We start from the raw sequence: 16,698 nt of genomic DNA on the forward strand, positions 1-16,698 counted from the left end.
TTTGACTATAATCTCTTCAAATATTTTCTCAGGTCCTTTCTCTCTCTCTTCTCCTTCTGGGACCCCTATAATGCGAATGTTGGTGCATTTCATGTTGTCCCAGAGGTCTCTTAGGCTGTCTTCATTTCTTTTCATTCTTTTTTCTTTATTCTGTTCCACGGCAGTGAATTCCGCCATTCTGTCTTACAGGTCACTTATCCGTTCTTCTGACTCAGTTATTCTGCTATTGATTTCTTCTAGTGTATTTTTCATTTCAGTTATTGTATTGTTCATATCTGTTTGTTCTTTAATTCTTCTAGGTGTTTTTTCTTTAATTCTTCTAGGTCTTTATTAAACATTTCTTGCATTTTCTCAATCTTTGCCTCCATTCTTTTTCCGAGGTCCTGGATCATCTTCACTATCATTATTCTGAATTCTTTTTCTGGAAGGTTGCCTATCTCCACTTCATTTCGTTGTTTTTCTGGGGTTTTATCTTGTTCCTTCATCTGGTACATAGTCCTCTGCCTTTTCATTTTGTCTGTCTTTATGTGACTGTGTTTTTCGTTCCACAGGCTGCAGAATTGTAGTTCTTCTTCACAGTTTTTTTCTTAAAGAACTTACTTTATTTTTTGAGTAAGTAAACATAAGCACTTGGTACAAATTTTTAAAGGAAGAACAGGATACAGGAAAAGTAAGTCTCCTTTCATCCCTCTTCCCTAAGTCACATGGGCCCCTTTGGAGTGATATTTCTGCAAATGCAAGCAGACGTGTGTAGAAAGATCTTTCAGCAACTCTAAAGCATTCCATAGTGTGACTGTACCATAATTTATTTAAAAACAGTTTACCATTGATGAAAATTTAGGTTCTTTCCCATTTTTGCTCTTACCAACAATGGTGCTGTTAAAAAATATACTGAGGCACGTTATACTTTTTAAGAGTTTTTTTGAGCAAAAATCCGTCTGAATCAGGCAGTGCCAAACCAGAAGTGGTTGGGAGGCACCACTGACAGGAGCAGGAAAAGCTTTTACAGAGAAAAGGTGGAAGCAAAGAAAGGGGAATATTAATTGGCTACAGTTCAAAGCCTAATTGTCTGTTTATGATCGGTCATCCTCAGGTTTCAATTTCATAACCTTGAGGCATTTACAGCCTTAGCTGTGGGTTTGCTGCTGTAGGTTCCAGGGCTTTAGAGCCCCCTTGGGCTAATGGCCTCCTTGTTTAACTGCTTTAACAGTATAAATGCACATGGCAACTCTGCAAGTGTGTTAAGTACATCTGTAGTTCAAGTACCTGGATGAAGAATTGCTAGAACGGATGAAGCAGAGACTGGATACTGGGAATAGCTAGACATTCGTGACTCAGGATCAGGTAATATTTATGAATTAATTTACAGATATTTGACAATTTATGATGACTTCCTACCCAAAAGTTTCACATGTCTTCCTCTTTATTCTTCTCTTGTGTTCTTCATCTTAAAATTTCCTTCATCTAAGACTTAGACGTTTCTTATTTAAATTTGTCCCTAGCGGTTTTTTCTTTTTTGTTGCTATTGAAATTTGGGTCTTTTCTTATACTTTATCTTCTGATTATTGTTTGGATATGTAAAGCCTATTGATTTTGGTAAGTTGATTGTGTAAATAAATTTTGTGTTTGTGTTTTTGTTAATTCTCTTAGGTTGTCTGGCTTACAGCGACATCATCTGTCATTATTAATGTTGTATCTCCTCCTTTCCAGATTGTAACTCTCATTTATTTTTCTTGCCTAACTGAATTAGCCAGTATCTCCAGTAAAATATTTCCACTGGTGTTAGTGGGCACCCTGTCCTGTTCCCCACTTAGTGGTAATGTTATTTTCAATTTCCTCAAAGGGTCTGGAATAGAAAATTCCATCGTTTTCTGACTGGTTAATATCTGAAAGTAAACACATACACAACTTCAAAGCATTGATTTATTAGAAACATTTGGTGCGATGTAAGTAACCATACAATGAATCATCCTGTAACAGAAAGATGAGATGAGTAAAGCTGATACATTTTTCTGTCATCCACACTCCAGAAGATAAAAAAATGTTAAAGGTGCACGATGGCTTGGATAACAGTTTGAGTTTCACATACCAAAAGTAAGTTTCATGAAGTAATAAATTACATGACAAAATTCAAAGGTTAGGTAAGGTGAGGGTATTCAAAATAAGAGCACCGAATCATTTCTCAAGAAGGCATTAAACAATGAGTGCAATGTTGCTTTCTTGAATGTTTTCTGAAAAATACCAATTAGATGGGGGTTTTCAAGAAAATCTGCCTGCTGTCAGGCAGTCAGTGGTTGTTCCTGGCATGGCTTTTGAGATGGATGGGGAATGAAGGGTTGGTTAGGACAGTGGTGGGTGGTAGGTCTGTTGAAGGCTGTCTGAGCCTAGACTTCATGGTCACAGAGCAGCGAGACTCACCTGGGGGTGTGGGAAGCCAGGGTTCCCCCAGGCTCAGTTTCTCTGATTCTCCAGTCAGGACTCCCACGGTGACCATGAGTTCTTAAGGGAACAAATAAGCTCCGTGGCTCACGGTCCCAGAAAGACATTAAAGGCACTTTAGGAAGAGCACAGTTAAGGGCGGTCTACCTATCTCTAAGGGCTGCTGCTGGTCCCCCGCTCCGCGGCTCTGTGCCGTGGGGAAAGTTCATTGGTCTCCTCAGGCTCAAGTTCATCATATGCAAACACCTACCCCATAAGGTCGGAATAAGAAGTCAGATGATAACGATTACAAAGGTCTTGGGACAGTCCCAGCGCACACGTGTGAGCCCTTCCGTGCTCCTGGGGTGGGGAAACCAGCCTTACTGCACAGGAAGAAAAGTTTCCAATACGATATCCATCAGAGGTCCCCAACCCCTGGGCAGTGGACCGGGGCTGGTCCACGGCCTGTTAGGAACCGGGTCGCGCAGCAGGAGGGAGCCGCGGGTGAGCGAGTGAAGCTTCATCCGCCGCTCCCCATCGCTCCCCATCCCTCGCATCACCACCTGAACCATCCCCCCCCCACCTCCAGGCTGTGGAAAAATCGTCTTCCACGAAACCGGTCCCTGGTGCCAAAAAGGCTGGGGACCGCTGATACACATGCTCACCTGATTTGAGGAAGATCATTTTGATGTTGAAATTTCAGGAAGTTGGAAGGAACCGGGAGTGTCACTGACTGAGAACATGCTCGGGCTGGTGGAAGATAAATGGGTGGCATTTGGATGCTAGCATCTCAGCGTGGAGGACCATGTAATCTATCATTGGTTCTCTCGCATGGTGCCACAGTGAAATCAGACCCAAAGGCATCATTTCCCACCTGCACTTGTGCTTGTGGTCTTGACTGTCTCCATAAAAGCTTGGATTTTTATTGCTATTGTTTTGTGGCTTTTAAGTTCAAGCCCTGATCTCTTCTTATGTTGCCCTGATAGAAACTGCCCTATATAATGATTTGGGATACACAGTCCTGGGTCTTCTGGGGTCACAGTGGCAGAAGAGGGGCTTGTCCTGAGAAGGTCATGTGGCCAGAGGAAACACCCTGGCCTTGTACAGGCTTCCTGGTTGCCTCTGACACCAGCACAGACCGCAGATGAGCTGTAGCATCATTCACCTGCCTTGATCCGGCATCTCAACAAGGAGATGGACATGCTGCCCACTGGGGCCACTGGAGAACCCTTATTTGGGGCACACTCAGACAGTCATTAGCTTCCAGAATTTTCAAATACATCATAACCTCACAGAATTATTCATGATGGTGTCTGAGTAATACAAAACACTTGGGTTAGTGACTGTTAAGATGCCTTGTGGGGCTTTTTAAAATGACACTTCTCAAAGTAGGGATTCATTAGAGACAATCCTGACTCTTTCCAAGTTTTGCTTCACTGGAATTAATTCAAGGATTCAAGAATTCCATGTGCCATATGACTAGTACATAATTATTTTTTAGACATGATAAATCATTCAGGAATTTGCTCCATCATGGCAAAACCAAGCATTCCTGGAACAAACTAATTATACTTATTATTAAAATATGTATAGTATATATTTTTAAATGCTCAACAGAAAATTGTAGGAAATAACAATCAGAAAATTCACAATGTTGTGCTTTGCTTTGTTCTCTGGACTGTGGCCACTTGCTGGCTTAAGCAGGGCCATCTCCTGACGGAAGCACAGCACAGCACGGAAGGCTGAGCAAAGCACCAGCTGCCTTCCGGAAACGGCAGCATGACTTCAGGAAATGACAAAGATTGTCTAGTGTCCATGGATCCTGATGAAGGCAGGGGGCCTCAATACTCCTGTGAGTATCAATGAGACAGAAGCACAAAAAGGCCAGTTAGTCAATTACACTTGCAAACTGCGGCAAGTCATTACGAACTCAACACTGCAAACGTTTTGAGTTTCATCTCTAACGCATACATAAGTGATGTAAATCAGCGTTTGGACCACGACACTCCTGGAGAATGCAGTGCTGCACAGCACTAGACTGATGGAATATTAATAGAATTTAAATTTAAAAAAACTTTATGCTCCATTAAACGTGGGGAGTTCCGGGTTAGACAGAAACAAGAGGGTTTCCTCATTCCAAGCATTATCACAGGCTGATATGCTCATTGCACCGTGGTCTCCAAGCAGGTGATGGCGTGGCACACTTCCCAAATGGACTCACGCCAGAGGAGAGCCGTGCGGCTGTGGAGCATCTCTCAAGGCTGCCTTCCTCAGTGCACCTTGAGGAGCGCTGCCTGGTGAGCTCAGCCTGTTTTACAGCTGCAGTGCCCCACGTTGCTGAGTACAGCACTGATGAACTGAGTACAGCACTGATTCACTGAGTACAGCACTGATTCACTGAGTACAGCACTGATGAACTGAGTACAGCAATGCCTCACTGAGTACAGCACTGATGAACTGAGTACAGCACTGATGAACTGAGTATAGTACTGATTCACTGAGTACAGCACTGATTCACTGAGTACAGCAATGCCTCACTGAGTACAGCACTGATGAACTGAGTACAGCACTGATGAACTGAGTATAGTACTGATTCACTGAGTACAGCACTGATGAACTGAGTACTGCACTGATGAACTGAGTATAGCACTGATGAACTGAGTACAGCACTGATGAACTGAGTACAGTACTGATTCACTGAGTACAGCACTGATGAACTGAGTACGGCACTGCCTCACTGAATACTCTTCTGCATTGAAGGTTTCTACATCCATGTCCTGCCTGACACTAAGTGAAACAGGTTCAAGGGAAAATAGGAGAGGATTAAACGTTTAAACACGTCCCCTGACCAATTCATGCCCCTCACTCCCTTCCTGCTGTCATTGTGGGTGACTTTCAGAATGTCCTGGTGAAACATCAGGGACACATCCTGGAGAGACAGGCAGTGCCAGAACAGGACAACCAGAGGGCTACACGAGATAGTCTGTCTCTTTAAAAAATATATATCAGTTGGAATTTTTCATCTTAATTCTTCTGAGGTTATAGAGAATCACAGGGGAAATTAAGGTGAAAAGCTGTTAATTCCAGATTCTGGGGTTAATTAGCTCCCTTATATCATGTGCCTGTAGGAAGGTGTAATGGGTATGATAAGAGAGACATGTATGGTTTCTTTTTTATAAGTTCTTAAATCAGGAGATATTTTAATTGCATCAGAAAGCAAGATGGTACAGGAAAAGAGACATCTTTCTAGCAGAAATCACCCCAACTTCTGTCGAATGGGGGCTGAAATGGAAAGATTTTTCAAATCCTGTGCAAGATGCTCCTGTTAATGACACAGTAAAGATGCCTCGGACTGACATTTATAAGGAAAGCGGCAGTTCACTCCCCCTGCCTATTCCAATCTGCAGACCCCCTGATCTCAGCCTCGGGAGAGCGGACCACTCTTCCGCTGGGCGACATCCATCTCTGTAATTGTTTCGGGCACACTGGTTATGCAGAGGAGGTGGGAGAGGCCCCGCAGCACCCACGGTGATGACGCAGTCACTCACCCTCCTTCCCCCGTCCTGTGACGCCTCAGGCCGCTGCTTCCCGGACACCAGCTGTCCCACAGGAAGCTGCGGCCTCCCTCTCTCCCGCCTCCTTTGCTGGTTGGAGCTGCAGGATCATGGCCTGCAAAGTTTCCTTCACCATCTGGAGATCCCTCTTGAGAGACCGTGCACACGTTGTTAAGGAACACAGGCGAAGGTGACCGGCGGCCCTCTGCAGCCTCTCGGGGATCTGGTGAGAGCCACATGCCTCCTGGAAGCAGATGGGAACTCCCATCTAATTGCAGTTTCAAGTTCCTCCAAAGTGTAGGAATTAAATATTAATACCAATGCTACGCTTCTTTTAAGAGCAATTGCAATTTCTACGAGGCCTGAGGTCATTCACTATCTCAAGTAAGGTTTCCAAAAGGAAAAGGAAGAGTCAGCTCTTAGACCGAGACACATGGCAAACGGGGATGCCCCACGGAACATGGTCAGTGTGACTGTATTCCTGCTCAGCCCCAGGCTGGGGAAGGGCAACTGTCACAACCAAATGCTCTGACCGTGGAAAGGGCCGAAGGCTGGAAATGAGAGCTCCAGGATTGGGGGCCACCATACAACCAGACTCCGAGCGATGAGTTAACGGTCCCTATTGGTCATCCGCCAGCCTTGTCACCTTGTGCAAGTCACTTTGAACCTGTTTTCGCATGAAACAGTGACTCCTAAACCCCGTTAGGCTCTAATCTGCTGTCACGTGTTATTATACTCCCAGGTGCTTGTAAAATAGCCATTCGGGGCCTTGGAGACTTGACGGAGTGCAGGGAGCTTGCCTTTTCTGGGTTGGTTGGTTGGTTGGTTTTTCTTTAAATGGTTGGGTTTTTAGTTTCATAACCTGTAAAGTTGTTTCTCATGTAAATAAAACAATCATAGAGAACTCAGTGAATAATTATATGGAATAAATAATATGCCCGTCATTCTCTTAAAAGATGAGCTCTCTTCTAGGGGTTTAAGCTGGGGAACATTTAACCAACAGTGATTTTCCTGTCTGTCCATAGTCAGGCGCCTCTGTTCTTTCCCTTTTGTACCTGTAGTCAGAACAATCCTAAGATAAATATAGGATGAGTGATGGATTGAATTCTTTTAACTTAATAAGCAAACTAATTTAACTTCATCCAACAGGAACTAAGAGGAAACACAGAAATATGTTGACACCACTTAAATGCTGTTAAATCATCACAAGAGGTCAGACCACTTAAATATTACTAGATCAGATGTGGAGAAAACAGAAAGCTTTGGAAAAAGTAGTTTGCAGAAATCTTCCCACTCACAGACCGTCCACACCTACTACAATGTGGTTTTACTTAAGTACAATGTCAATGCAATGTCAAGAGAAAGAGATACCTTTAGGTTACGACTATGGAAAGCTTTCTTTTTTCTTTTTTAAATAAGGAACTCCAGAGGATCCTGGGAATTATGCAAATGAACCTCACCTAAGCAAAAATGCTGAGCCACCTTGACAAGCCTCTGGCGGCTTTTCATCCTCTTGAATCCTCCCCAGACTTCATCATTTATGTAATTTACATACACCTACTATGATGATTCACTCCTTGCACTTGAACTTGAGGGGAATGAGGATGGGGTTGAGGAGATGGGCAAGAGGTGGGGCAAGAGAAGAAAGTACCCAATACTTGTTTTTTCTTTTTTAAAAGACTTCATTTTCCTGCATTTCTCTGAACAGCTCTGTTAATCTTTAGTGAAAACACATATGACTTTATACAAGCAAGCGCATAAGTGGTCCCAGACCGAACACCAAGCTGCAAATTAATCACAAAGTTATGCTACATTTATAAAGGATAAGCGTAGAGCTTAAGCAGTTTATGAATCTTGACAAACTCCCGAGACTTCATGACCTTTGATATGCAGCCTGGGACTACAGGCCCCGCTTTGTAATATGCTGACTGACGACCAAGGTTTTTAGAGAGAGAAACTGAACCAGACTGAACTGCTTCTTAAAGAACTCGTAAAACTTCTAGCACTGGCCAAACACACTGAAAAGGCTTTTAAAAACAGAGTGAGAGAGAAGCCACAAAAGAAAAAGACTAAGTTATATAACACATCAGCCCCTCAGACAACAATCTCCAGGGACACAGGGAGGAGTGAAAAGCAGGGGGATTTGAGGATGTGACCACCAGCCCTGGAACCTGGCAAACCATCGAATGCTTTCATTGTCTCACTCGTACAATGCAGATTCCCATACCGTCTTCACAGGGCTAGGGTTAAAAGAAATATTTTTTCTTGTGAGAGTATAGTGCCTTTTGTGAGATGAGATTTAAGGTTTATTTACTAAAATAGCAGAGGTTGTTTTGTCTAAGTAGGGCCAGACCTCAGAAATCCTGGAAACCTCCTTTAGAACCTATGGGGTAATCATCATCAAAATGATTAAAACCATGTTTTATTTACGAAATACTTCCCTCTAACCAACCTGCTTGTATGATTCCATACTACGTGTGAGTTCCAAAACATTTTGAATGTGCTTATGTGAAAGAGAGTCCAGGATAAAATGTGGAGTGAGGGGGGAAAAGCAAGTTGTAGAACAATGTGTATGGAATGATCCTAATTTTGCAAAAAAAAAAAAAAAAGGACAATAGAGATAAGCCATTTCTAGCTGGAAAAGCACCTTAGGAGGACACAGGGGTGGACTTCTCCTAGACGTTTGTACTGGGAGGGAGATGGAGCCTTTTTTTTTCATACTTCTGTAATATTTACAATGGACATGCATCCTTTCATAGTTCAATCAATGTGTTTGTTCAAAAAGATACATGCACCCCAATGTTCATTGCAGCACTATTTACAATAGCCAAGACATGGAAGCAACCTAAATGTCCATCCACAGGGGAATGGATAAAGAAGATGTGGTACATATATACAATGGAATATTACTCAGCCACAAAAAAGAACGAAGTAATGCCATTTGCAGCAATGTGGATGGACCTAGAGATTATCATACTAAGTGAAGTAAGTCAGACAGAGAAACACAAATATCATATGATATCACTTACATGTTGAATCTAAAAAAAATGATACAGATGAACTTATTTACAAACCAGAAACAGACTCACAGACATAGAAAACAAACTTATGGTTACCAAAGGGGAAAGGGGGGGAGAGATAAATTAGGAATTTGGGAGTAACATATACACACTACTATATATAAAATAGATTATCAGCAAGGACCTACTGTATAGCACAGGGAACTATACTCAATATCTTGTAATAACCTATATGGAAAAAGAATCTGAAAAAGAATATATATATATATATATCTGAATATATATATATCTGAATATATATATACGAATATATATCTGACTATATATATGAATCACTTTGCTGTACACCTGCAACTAACACACTGTAAATAAACTATACTTCATAAAAAGATAAATTAATTAAAATTTTAAAAATAAAAAAGCAGATTAAGCATTTAGTGAAAATAATTTAGAAATATCTTAAGAGAAGTATCTTTAAAAATCTTTTTTTCACAACTCTTAAATATTAGGATAGGCTTAATTTAATCTATTATTCTGATTCAGCAATTTAAAAAAGCTTTAAAAAAAAAAAAAAAAGAAAAAACACCAGAAACATTTTCCCATCTAGCAGTTGGGAAAATAATCATGTAGATAGAGATCCTCACTCTTTCCTTCATTCGATCAAATACTCAAACATTTCACAGCTCCTATTGTGTGCTAAGAAATGTTCTAGACATGGGACGTAGGGGAGTGAACAAAGTCACTGCCATCATGGGGCTTCTGTGCCAGTGAGTGAGAAGAAAATAAACACACAAGGGCATGCGCGTAGATCGTGAGATGGAGCCATGGCAGGGTTTGGAGCCGGGGAGAGACGTGATCTCCCTGGCTGCTTTAATCGTTAGTAGATTAAAGGATGGGAGGGCAGAAGCCTGGAGATAAGAGGAGGATTTTGCAATAATTCAGGCCATAAAAGTTTATGGCTTGGTCCCAGGCGGTGGCAGTGGAGGTAGTGAGAGATGGTCAGATTCTGGATGTTTTGAAGATGGAGCCAACGGCATATGTGATGGAATAGAGGTGAGATGTGAAGGAAGGAAAAGGCAGCAAGAATGACTCCCAGATTTTTTATCTAAGCAACAAACTGGAAAAATAGACTTGCAATTGATCAAGAAGGAGAAGACTGGGAATGAGTCAGGGTTTTGGGGGGGTGGGAGTGGGGAGGAACTGGAGTTTGGACACGTGAAGTTGGAAAAGCCTATTCGTCAGCCAAGTGGAGATGCTGAGGAGGAAGCAGACGGGAGTCTGAGGTTCAGAGACAGGTCCAGGCTGCAGATGTGCACTTGGAGGTTATACTGAAAAAGATATCTTTATAAACATTTTTGCAACGTTTTCTCACTGATTTATAGAAAGATAAACTATCCCATTGGATACATCTAACCAAAATCTTAAGACTACTAGAGTTAGATTTTCTGATTGCTCCTCCAATAAGCTCATTGTTTTTTGTCAAAGTGCTGAGGAAATAAAGTAAAACTCCAGTACTGGAATTTATGTGTATAAGAGGTGCTCACTGCATCTAAGTGCGAGAATAGGTCTCAAAAGAGTTAAAGGACTCTTCGAACGCCTGTGCCATAGAAACCTCTCTAGCTAAGTATGTGTATCATTCCTCTGTAACAGATATGCCACCAAACATCTGTGGCAGCTAAGAAAATTTGCACACTAATTACAACAGTGGCACAAGGATTGACATGCCAACATCTTTAAAAACACCTTTGAACCCAAGACAACCTTGGGATAGACTACACCCGTATTAGGCAAGAGCATTACTTCTTTTTTTTTTTCTTTTTTTTTAAATTAATTTTTACTGGAGTATAGTTGCTTTACAATGTTGTGTTAATTTCTGCTGTACAGCAAAGTGACTCAGCCACACATATATCCCCTCTTTTTTGGATTTCCTTCCCATTTAGGTCACCACAGAGCACTGAGTTCCCTGTGCTATCCAGTAGGCTCTTATTAGTTGTCTATTTGATACATAGTATCAATGGTGTATATATGTCAATCGCAATCTCCCAGTTCATCCCACCCCTCGTCCCTTTCCCACCTTGGTAGCCATACGTTTGTTCTCTACGTCTGTGTCTCTATTTCTGCTTTGCAAATAAGATCATACTTCTTGATAGTAAACGTGTGCAGACTGTGTTTGCAATGAACAAGGCATAAGACAGCAAGGCATGTTTCCCAGATGTCTTCCAGCGGTTAGACAATACTGTCTTTTAGGGCAGCCATGTGCAAAGCCACGTGTCTTCCAGTGGTTAGACAACACTGTCTTTTAGGGCAGCCATGTGCAAAGCCACGTGTCTTCCAGTGGTTAGACAATACTGTCTTTTAGGGCAGCCATGTGCAAAGCCACGTGTCTTCCAGTGGTTAGACAATACTGTCTTTTAGGGCAGCCATGTGCAAAGCCACGTGTCTTCCAGTGGTTAGACAATACTGTCTTTTAGGGCAGCCATGTGCAAAGCCACGTGTCTTCCAGTGGTTAGACAATACTGTCTTTTAGGGTAGCCATGTGCAAAGCCACGTGTCTTCCAGTGGTTAGACAATACTGTCTTTTAGGGCAGCCATGTGCAAAGCCATGTGTCTTCCAGTGGTTAGACAATACTGTCTTTTAGGGCAGCCATGTGCAAAGCCACGTGTCTTCCAGTGGTTAGACAATACTGTCTTTTAGGGTAGCATCATTTTAGTAGCTGGGTCAAAAGTAGGTCTTCAGTTCATCTGCCCTGAACTAGTTTGCTTCCAAAAGAAACAACAGTACGTCCTTTGAAACAGCTACCCATTTGCTAAATTATTTCTTCATATCAGCAGTGATTCCTCTGCAGCTCCTACGGCCACAGTCCTGGGAATTTTCTTTCATTCCCAAAGCCAAAGGTGAGGGACACAGTTGTTGAAGAGCGAAGAGGAAAGCCCCGCCTACACGCGACCTGCTTCAGTGGATGTGATGCTTGCACAGGGGCCCTCCCTGTGGTGCCCACCTAGGGCTAAGCCAGCAGCAGAAGCCCGGTGCCCACACCCTCTCCTAGGCTCCCTCCTCTCTCCCACTGTGAGGCTCCAAGTCTTCCTCTTCCCGCCCCACTCCCTTTGGTGGGAGCCAAAGGGAACAGCACCGGCCACCATATGCGTATCAGCCCAGTGTACACAGTGTTCAAACAGCAGCCTCTTAGGGTCTCAGTTTTTTCATCTGTGAAACTGTGGAGCTCCGTGATGGTCACAATCCCGCTTCCAGCTCTTTAGCCCTAGAAGCAGAAAGCATTTCCAAGGAGGCAGAGCAAAAGCTCCTCGAACTCCCATTCCCTTTGTCTGTTACAGCTGCACCTTTGAAAGCTGAACCAAGCAAGGGTTCCTAAGGGGATGCGGTGTTGGTGCGAGTGCCTGGATGTATTTAGAGCATTTGCGTGCCATCAAGCACCACCAAAGCTAATCGATTGGGCACCACATGTTCCCAATAAACAGAAAGAACAGAATTCCAGGAGAGTTTCCTGGACATGAATGCAAATAGAACCAAAAACAGATTAAGTCTGTCCCTGTCTTATCTATGACTCAGAGGTGAGCAGAACTGCCCTGGAGGCTCCGAAAGATGCCCAGTGTCCTGATCCTAAGTGTCCTTCTTTCCTTTTGAAAGTGTGTTGTAGAAGTTGAAAGGGAAAGGAAAAACTCCCTGCTGAAAAATCCACCTAACCTAGATGGTTTTCAGTTAAAGCATTATAAACAGGGAGGAACCATTCCATCCACTCAAAATGTTTTTCAACACACAACTGCTAATTAGGATCCCAAATGACTGTGAAATTATACTAGAGAGTCAGACTAATGCTCCTGAAGATCCCGGCTTGAGTGGCAGTGAAGTCACACCTCCCGTCCTCGCCTCGGACACCAGGCGTGAGTCACCTCTGCGACGCCAGCTCTTCCAATTAATGGTGCAGACTCTGTTCAGATGCTCGCCCCGCGGTGGCTGACGGCTGGTGGTGTTATTTGGCTACATGTAATTCAGTGAGCCTGTCAGGATGATGAAGAGACACGGCCTGTCTTCTCCCCCTCCTCCGATCTGTCAACCAGTGTCTTCTTCATAAAAGCGAGAGACTCCCAGCCAGTGGCCCATGGCCTTGATGTTAAGTCAGGATACCCAGAGGATCTGTTGGGAAACTCAACCCCACTGCTGGTGACTGGCCCACGCTCTGCTGATGCCACACTACCAGGGCCCTTCTCACACGAAACGGTTTGTGCAAAGCTCCGTGCCTTCCACACGGAGAATGAACATCTGGAGTGTCCAAGGCTTGAATCTTCTGGACACGGACACTGATGTAGACACACATGAATCACGTTCACTCCGCAGCTTTTGAACAGGAGGCTCTGGCAGAGTCCTTAATGGAATCAAACAAAAATATTACACTTGCTGGGAAATTCTTTCCTGTTGCTGACGGCAAGCTCTTTCTTTCAACTGCACTCAGCTTTGTCTCTTTGATCAAGAATGGAAACACAAACCAGTCCGAGTTTGGCCAGAGGATTTCAGCAGCCTCTTGGAATCTCTAGATAAGTTCTCATTTGAAACAAGGGCTTTGGTTTGTGTAAGAAGCCTCCGCAGAGCCTTGTAAATATGTCTTTCTCTCTTAAGCCACCGAGTTCCACTTGAAACTAAGTGCTGCTTCGTTAGAATTCAAAGATACCTTCTGTGTATTTACTATCAATCAGTGACACAGAACGAAGCCACGGTTTCAGAGGAAAGTCTGGGTCGAAATCCATACTGTGGTGTAGAGATTTTTTTGTGGGGGGAGTGATTTCAGTACCTAAACCAGGGCTTCCCAACCCTGGTTTGACATGTCCCCTCTATGTCCTCACTTATCTCAGCAAGGATCAGCAAAATTCTCAATAAACATAACTTCACTAAACAACTTTTATTATAGCTTAACATTTTTATAGTCACTGTATGTTCCACAGAACAGGCCTGTCCAGCTACTTATAGGCATAGCTGCCTCCTGATTGGCCGTGAAGGACCACGGGGCTGGTGGCTGGATGCTTCTGCCCCTCATCAGAAATGACCTTGGACCAGCCACGTAATTTCTAAGCCTCAGTTTTCTCAACTATCAAGTAGGAAGAATAATCCCTATCTGTCTATGGCAGTTTTATTAGAATTAAATGACTTTTTGTATAAGTCAGTGTGTAGTTACCAATCAATTCTTTCAAGGATTTATTACAACATGATTGAATCAACCTACCCTGAAACCTCATCTATAAATGGGATGTTTGAGCTTGTGACACAGACATTGAGAATGGTTTTCTACCTAAAACCAAGCACTTTATCATGTATAAGAACTATATTAAACATATTTTCTGCATATAACCTCATTTAGCCCAAATGAAAACCTTAGCGGTACATGTTATTATCTGACTTTACAGATGCTTCAAGAGGCTTTATCCACTCTCTGCGATTCTCACCGTTCCTGAATCTGGCTTGGAATGGCTGTGGGAAAACTAAAAGCATCTTTTTTTTTTTTTTTAACATCTTTATTGGAGTATAATTGCTTTACAATGGTGTGTTAGTTTCTGCTTTATAACAAAGTGAATCAGTTATACGTATACATATGTTCCCATATCTCTTCCCTCTTGCATCTCCCTCCCTCCCACCCTCCCTATCCCACCCCTCTAAGTGGTCACAGAGCACCGAGCTGATCTCCCTGTGCTAAAAGCATCTTATTTATACACAGCTCTCTCTCTTCTCAGCCTCTTCCCCACCACCCAAACCTGTTCAGGAGAAAATCCCATTACCTAGAATCAAACTAACCTTCTGGAAAATTTCTAAACAAGAGACTAACACAGACCCTGATTGCAGCTCTCAGAACTGCTACCTGAGCCCACCACAAGCTGGAGGGATTTCCCACTGAGGAACAAGCCCACCTGCTAGACTGTAGCCAGGAACCCCTCTGTATGCACTGGCCCTCTGCAGGGCCTTGCTCCCAGGTACTGACAGCCGGTTACTTGCCCATCTGCTGGAGGCCGTGCCACCTTACAACCGCTCAATTCTGCGTGATCCATGAACGTGGAATAAACAAAAGTGCAGAACAAAAACGCTTCTACTGTTTCTTTGGCCCACTTTTTAATGAGAGCTTAAACACTAGTTTGTAAGGGGCAGGGAGTTACGAAAAACAGAATGTCTGCTTTTAAAAATCCACCTTGAGCCATGTGAAAATAATCACTGATTAAGTTGAAAAAATCTCCTGCTAAGTTTAACAAGCAAGGCAAAAGATTTAAGTTTGTAAGGAGGAAGGAAACGCAACATTGAATCTGTCATTAAACTGTGGATCTGAATACTTGTGATTAAGATTAATCCTTGACCATTCAAAGCTCCTTAAACATACACATACATTCACACACACACACAGACTCCCGATAAAGCATGGTAAGAACTAGAATTCTGAAAAGTAAGACAGCAATGAGAAGCAAAGTCCGAAATAGCTACATTTCTCACAAATACATCTAATAAAAGTCACACTACTGAACAGAAGGGATGAATGAATAGAGAAGTACTTTCATCTAGAGAAGTGTCACCTTATGATTAAGTAACCAAAAAAATACAGAATGGGGCTGTATATGCCTTCATCCGTCTTGCACCCACCCATCCGCCCTCGAAAGAACTAACCAGGGACAAACCGAACGCACGCACATATCTACATGGGATTCAGTACTTCACCGGGATGCACACCTAAGCGGGTAGATTCTTGTGCCATCTTGCTCACTGGCAACTAGTTTTGATAAAGGTTATTTGCAGATGTGACAGGAAATGCACTGAATCTTGTACAAAGGAGTGATCCAGTGTCCTGTTATTTTTGACACTCTCCTGCCCATTATATGGCAGAATTGTATGGAAAAGAAAACCAAAGATGGATTTGGGTTTCTCCGTATTCAGAACGCCCCTGGAAAACTGAGGCAGTCAGACCCACAACCATCTGAGCCCCACAAACCCAGCTTCACAGCCCCTCAAACTACATTTTTCTTTGGCCTCCTTGTGTGCATGTCTGAACTTCACTGCTAATTTTTAGCAGTCAGGTTTAATAATCAAAAATGCTGACTTACCAAAAACTAGAGAGAAACATCGCATACTGAATAATCTCAGGGATCTGAGGTGTGTTGAACTCTAAATACCAGGAGTGTCTATTTGTTTCCATCTGCTGAGGCATGGGGAAACGGTATAATTTTTGAAGACTTTCTTTTACAAAATAATCTAACAGGTGCTTAATCTGCAGGAAAAAAAGGATATGAATGAGATCTTCATCGTGACTATGGATCGCAGTGTGAAGTTGATCTTCTAAGTATAATAATTTCTTGCCAATGGCTTCACATTTTTCTCCAAGTTCTGCCGAAAGGATGTAAGATTCCTGGCCAGAGAAAAAGAAAAAGATCACTCATAAACTATAGATTTTTTTCAGGGCTGTGAACACATCTGTGATTTATCCAATGGTCCACAAAGGGAAGACTCCCCTACAGAGCTCCACCATCTCCAGCACCCCATTAGAATCATGCCAGAACCTTTGTCTTCCCTGGAGGTCATTCTTGAGAATGACAATTTCAGGTTATTACCGAATGATAAGCTGTGTCTACATAGCTCCACAGTTGACCTCCCTCATCCGGTCATTTCAAAGACCTATTTCCAGTACATCAACCCCTAAAGTGGATTTATCAAAGGGGAAGCC

The 16,698-nt window shown here is 42.8% G+C and overlaps 1 protein-coding gene across 3 annotated transcripts in view; it reads right to left on the reverse strand.

The window, feature by feature from the left end:
- Nucleotides 1-1,909: 1,909 nt before the first annotated feature.
- DISC1 (DISC1 scaffold protein) overlaps nt 1,910-16,698 on the reverse strand; it is a 362,726-nt gene continuing 347,937 nt past the window's right edge. The window contains exons 12-14 of one of the 3 annotated variants that reach the window (XM_061182522.1): nt 16,266-16,383; nt 5,967-6,131; nt 1,910-3,168 (exon numbers count right to left, since the gene is read on the reverse strand). In XM_061182522.1, the coding sequence (XP_061038505.1) occupies nt 5,992-6,131; nt 16,266-16,383 (258 nt within the window). In that variant the 3' untranslated portion in view covers nt 1,910-3,168; nt 5,967-5,991. Of the gene's footprint in view, nt 4,269-5,966; nt 6,132-16,265; nt 16,384-16,698 lie in introns of all 3 variants that reach the window. The other 2 variants (XM_061182515.1, XM_061182533.1) reach the window with 2 other exon arrangements.

Source organism: Eubalaena glacialis, chromosome 1, assembly GCF_028564815.1.
Source record: "Eubalaena glacialis isolate mEubGla1 chromosome 1, mEubGla1.1.hap2.+ XY, whole genome shotgun sequence".
Taxonomy (NCBI): Eukaryota; Metazoa; Chordata; class Mammalia; order Artiodactyla; family Balaenidae; genus Eubalaena; species Eubalaena glacialis.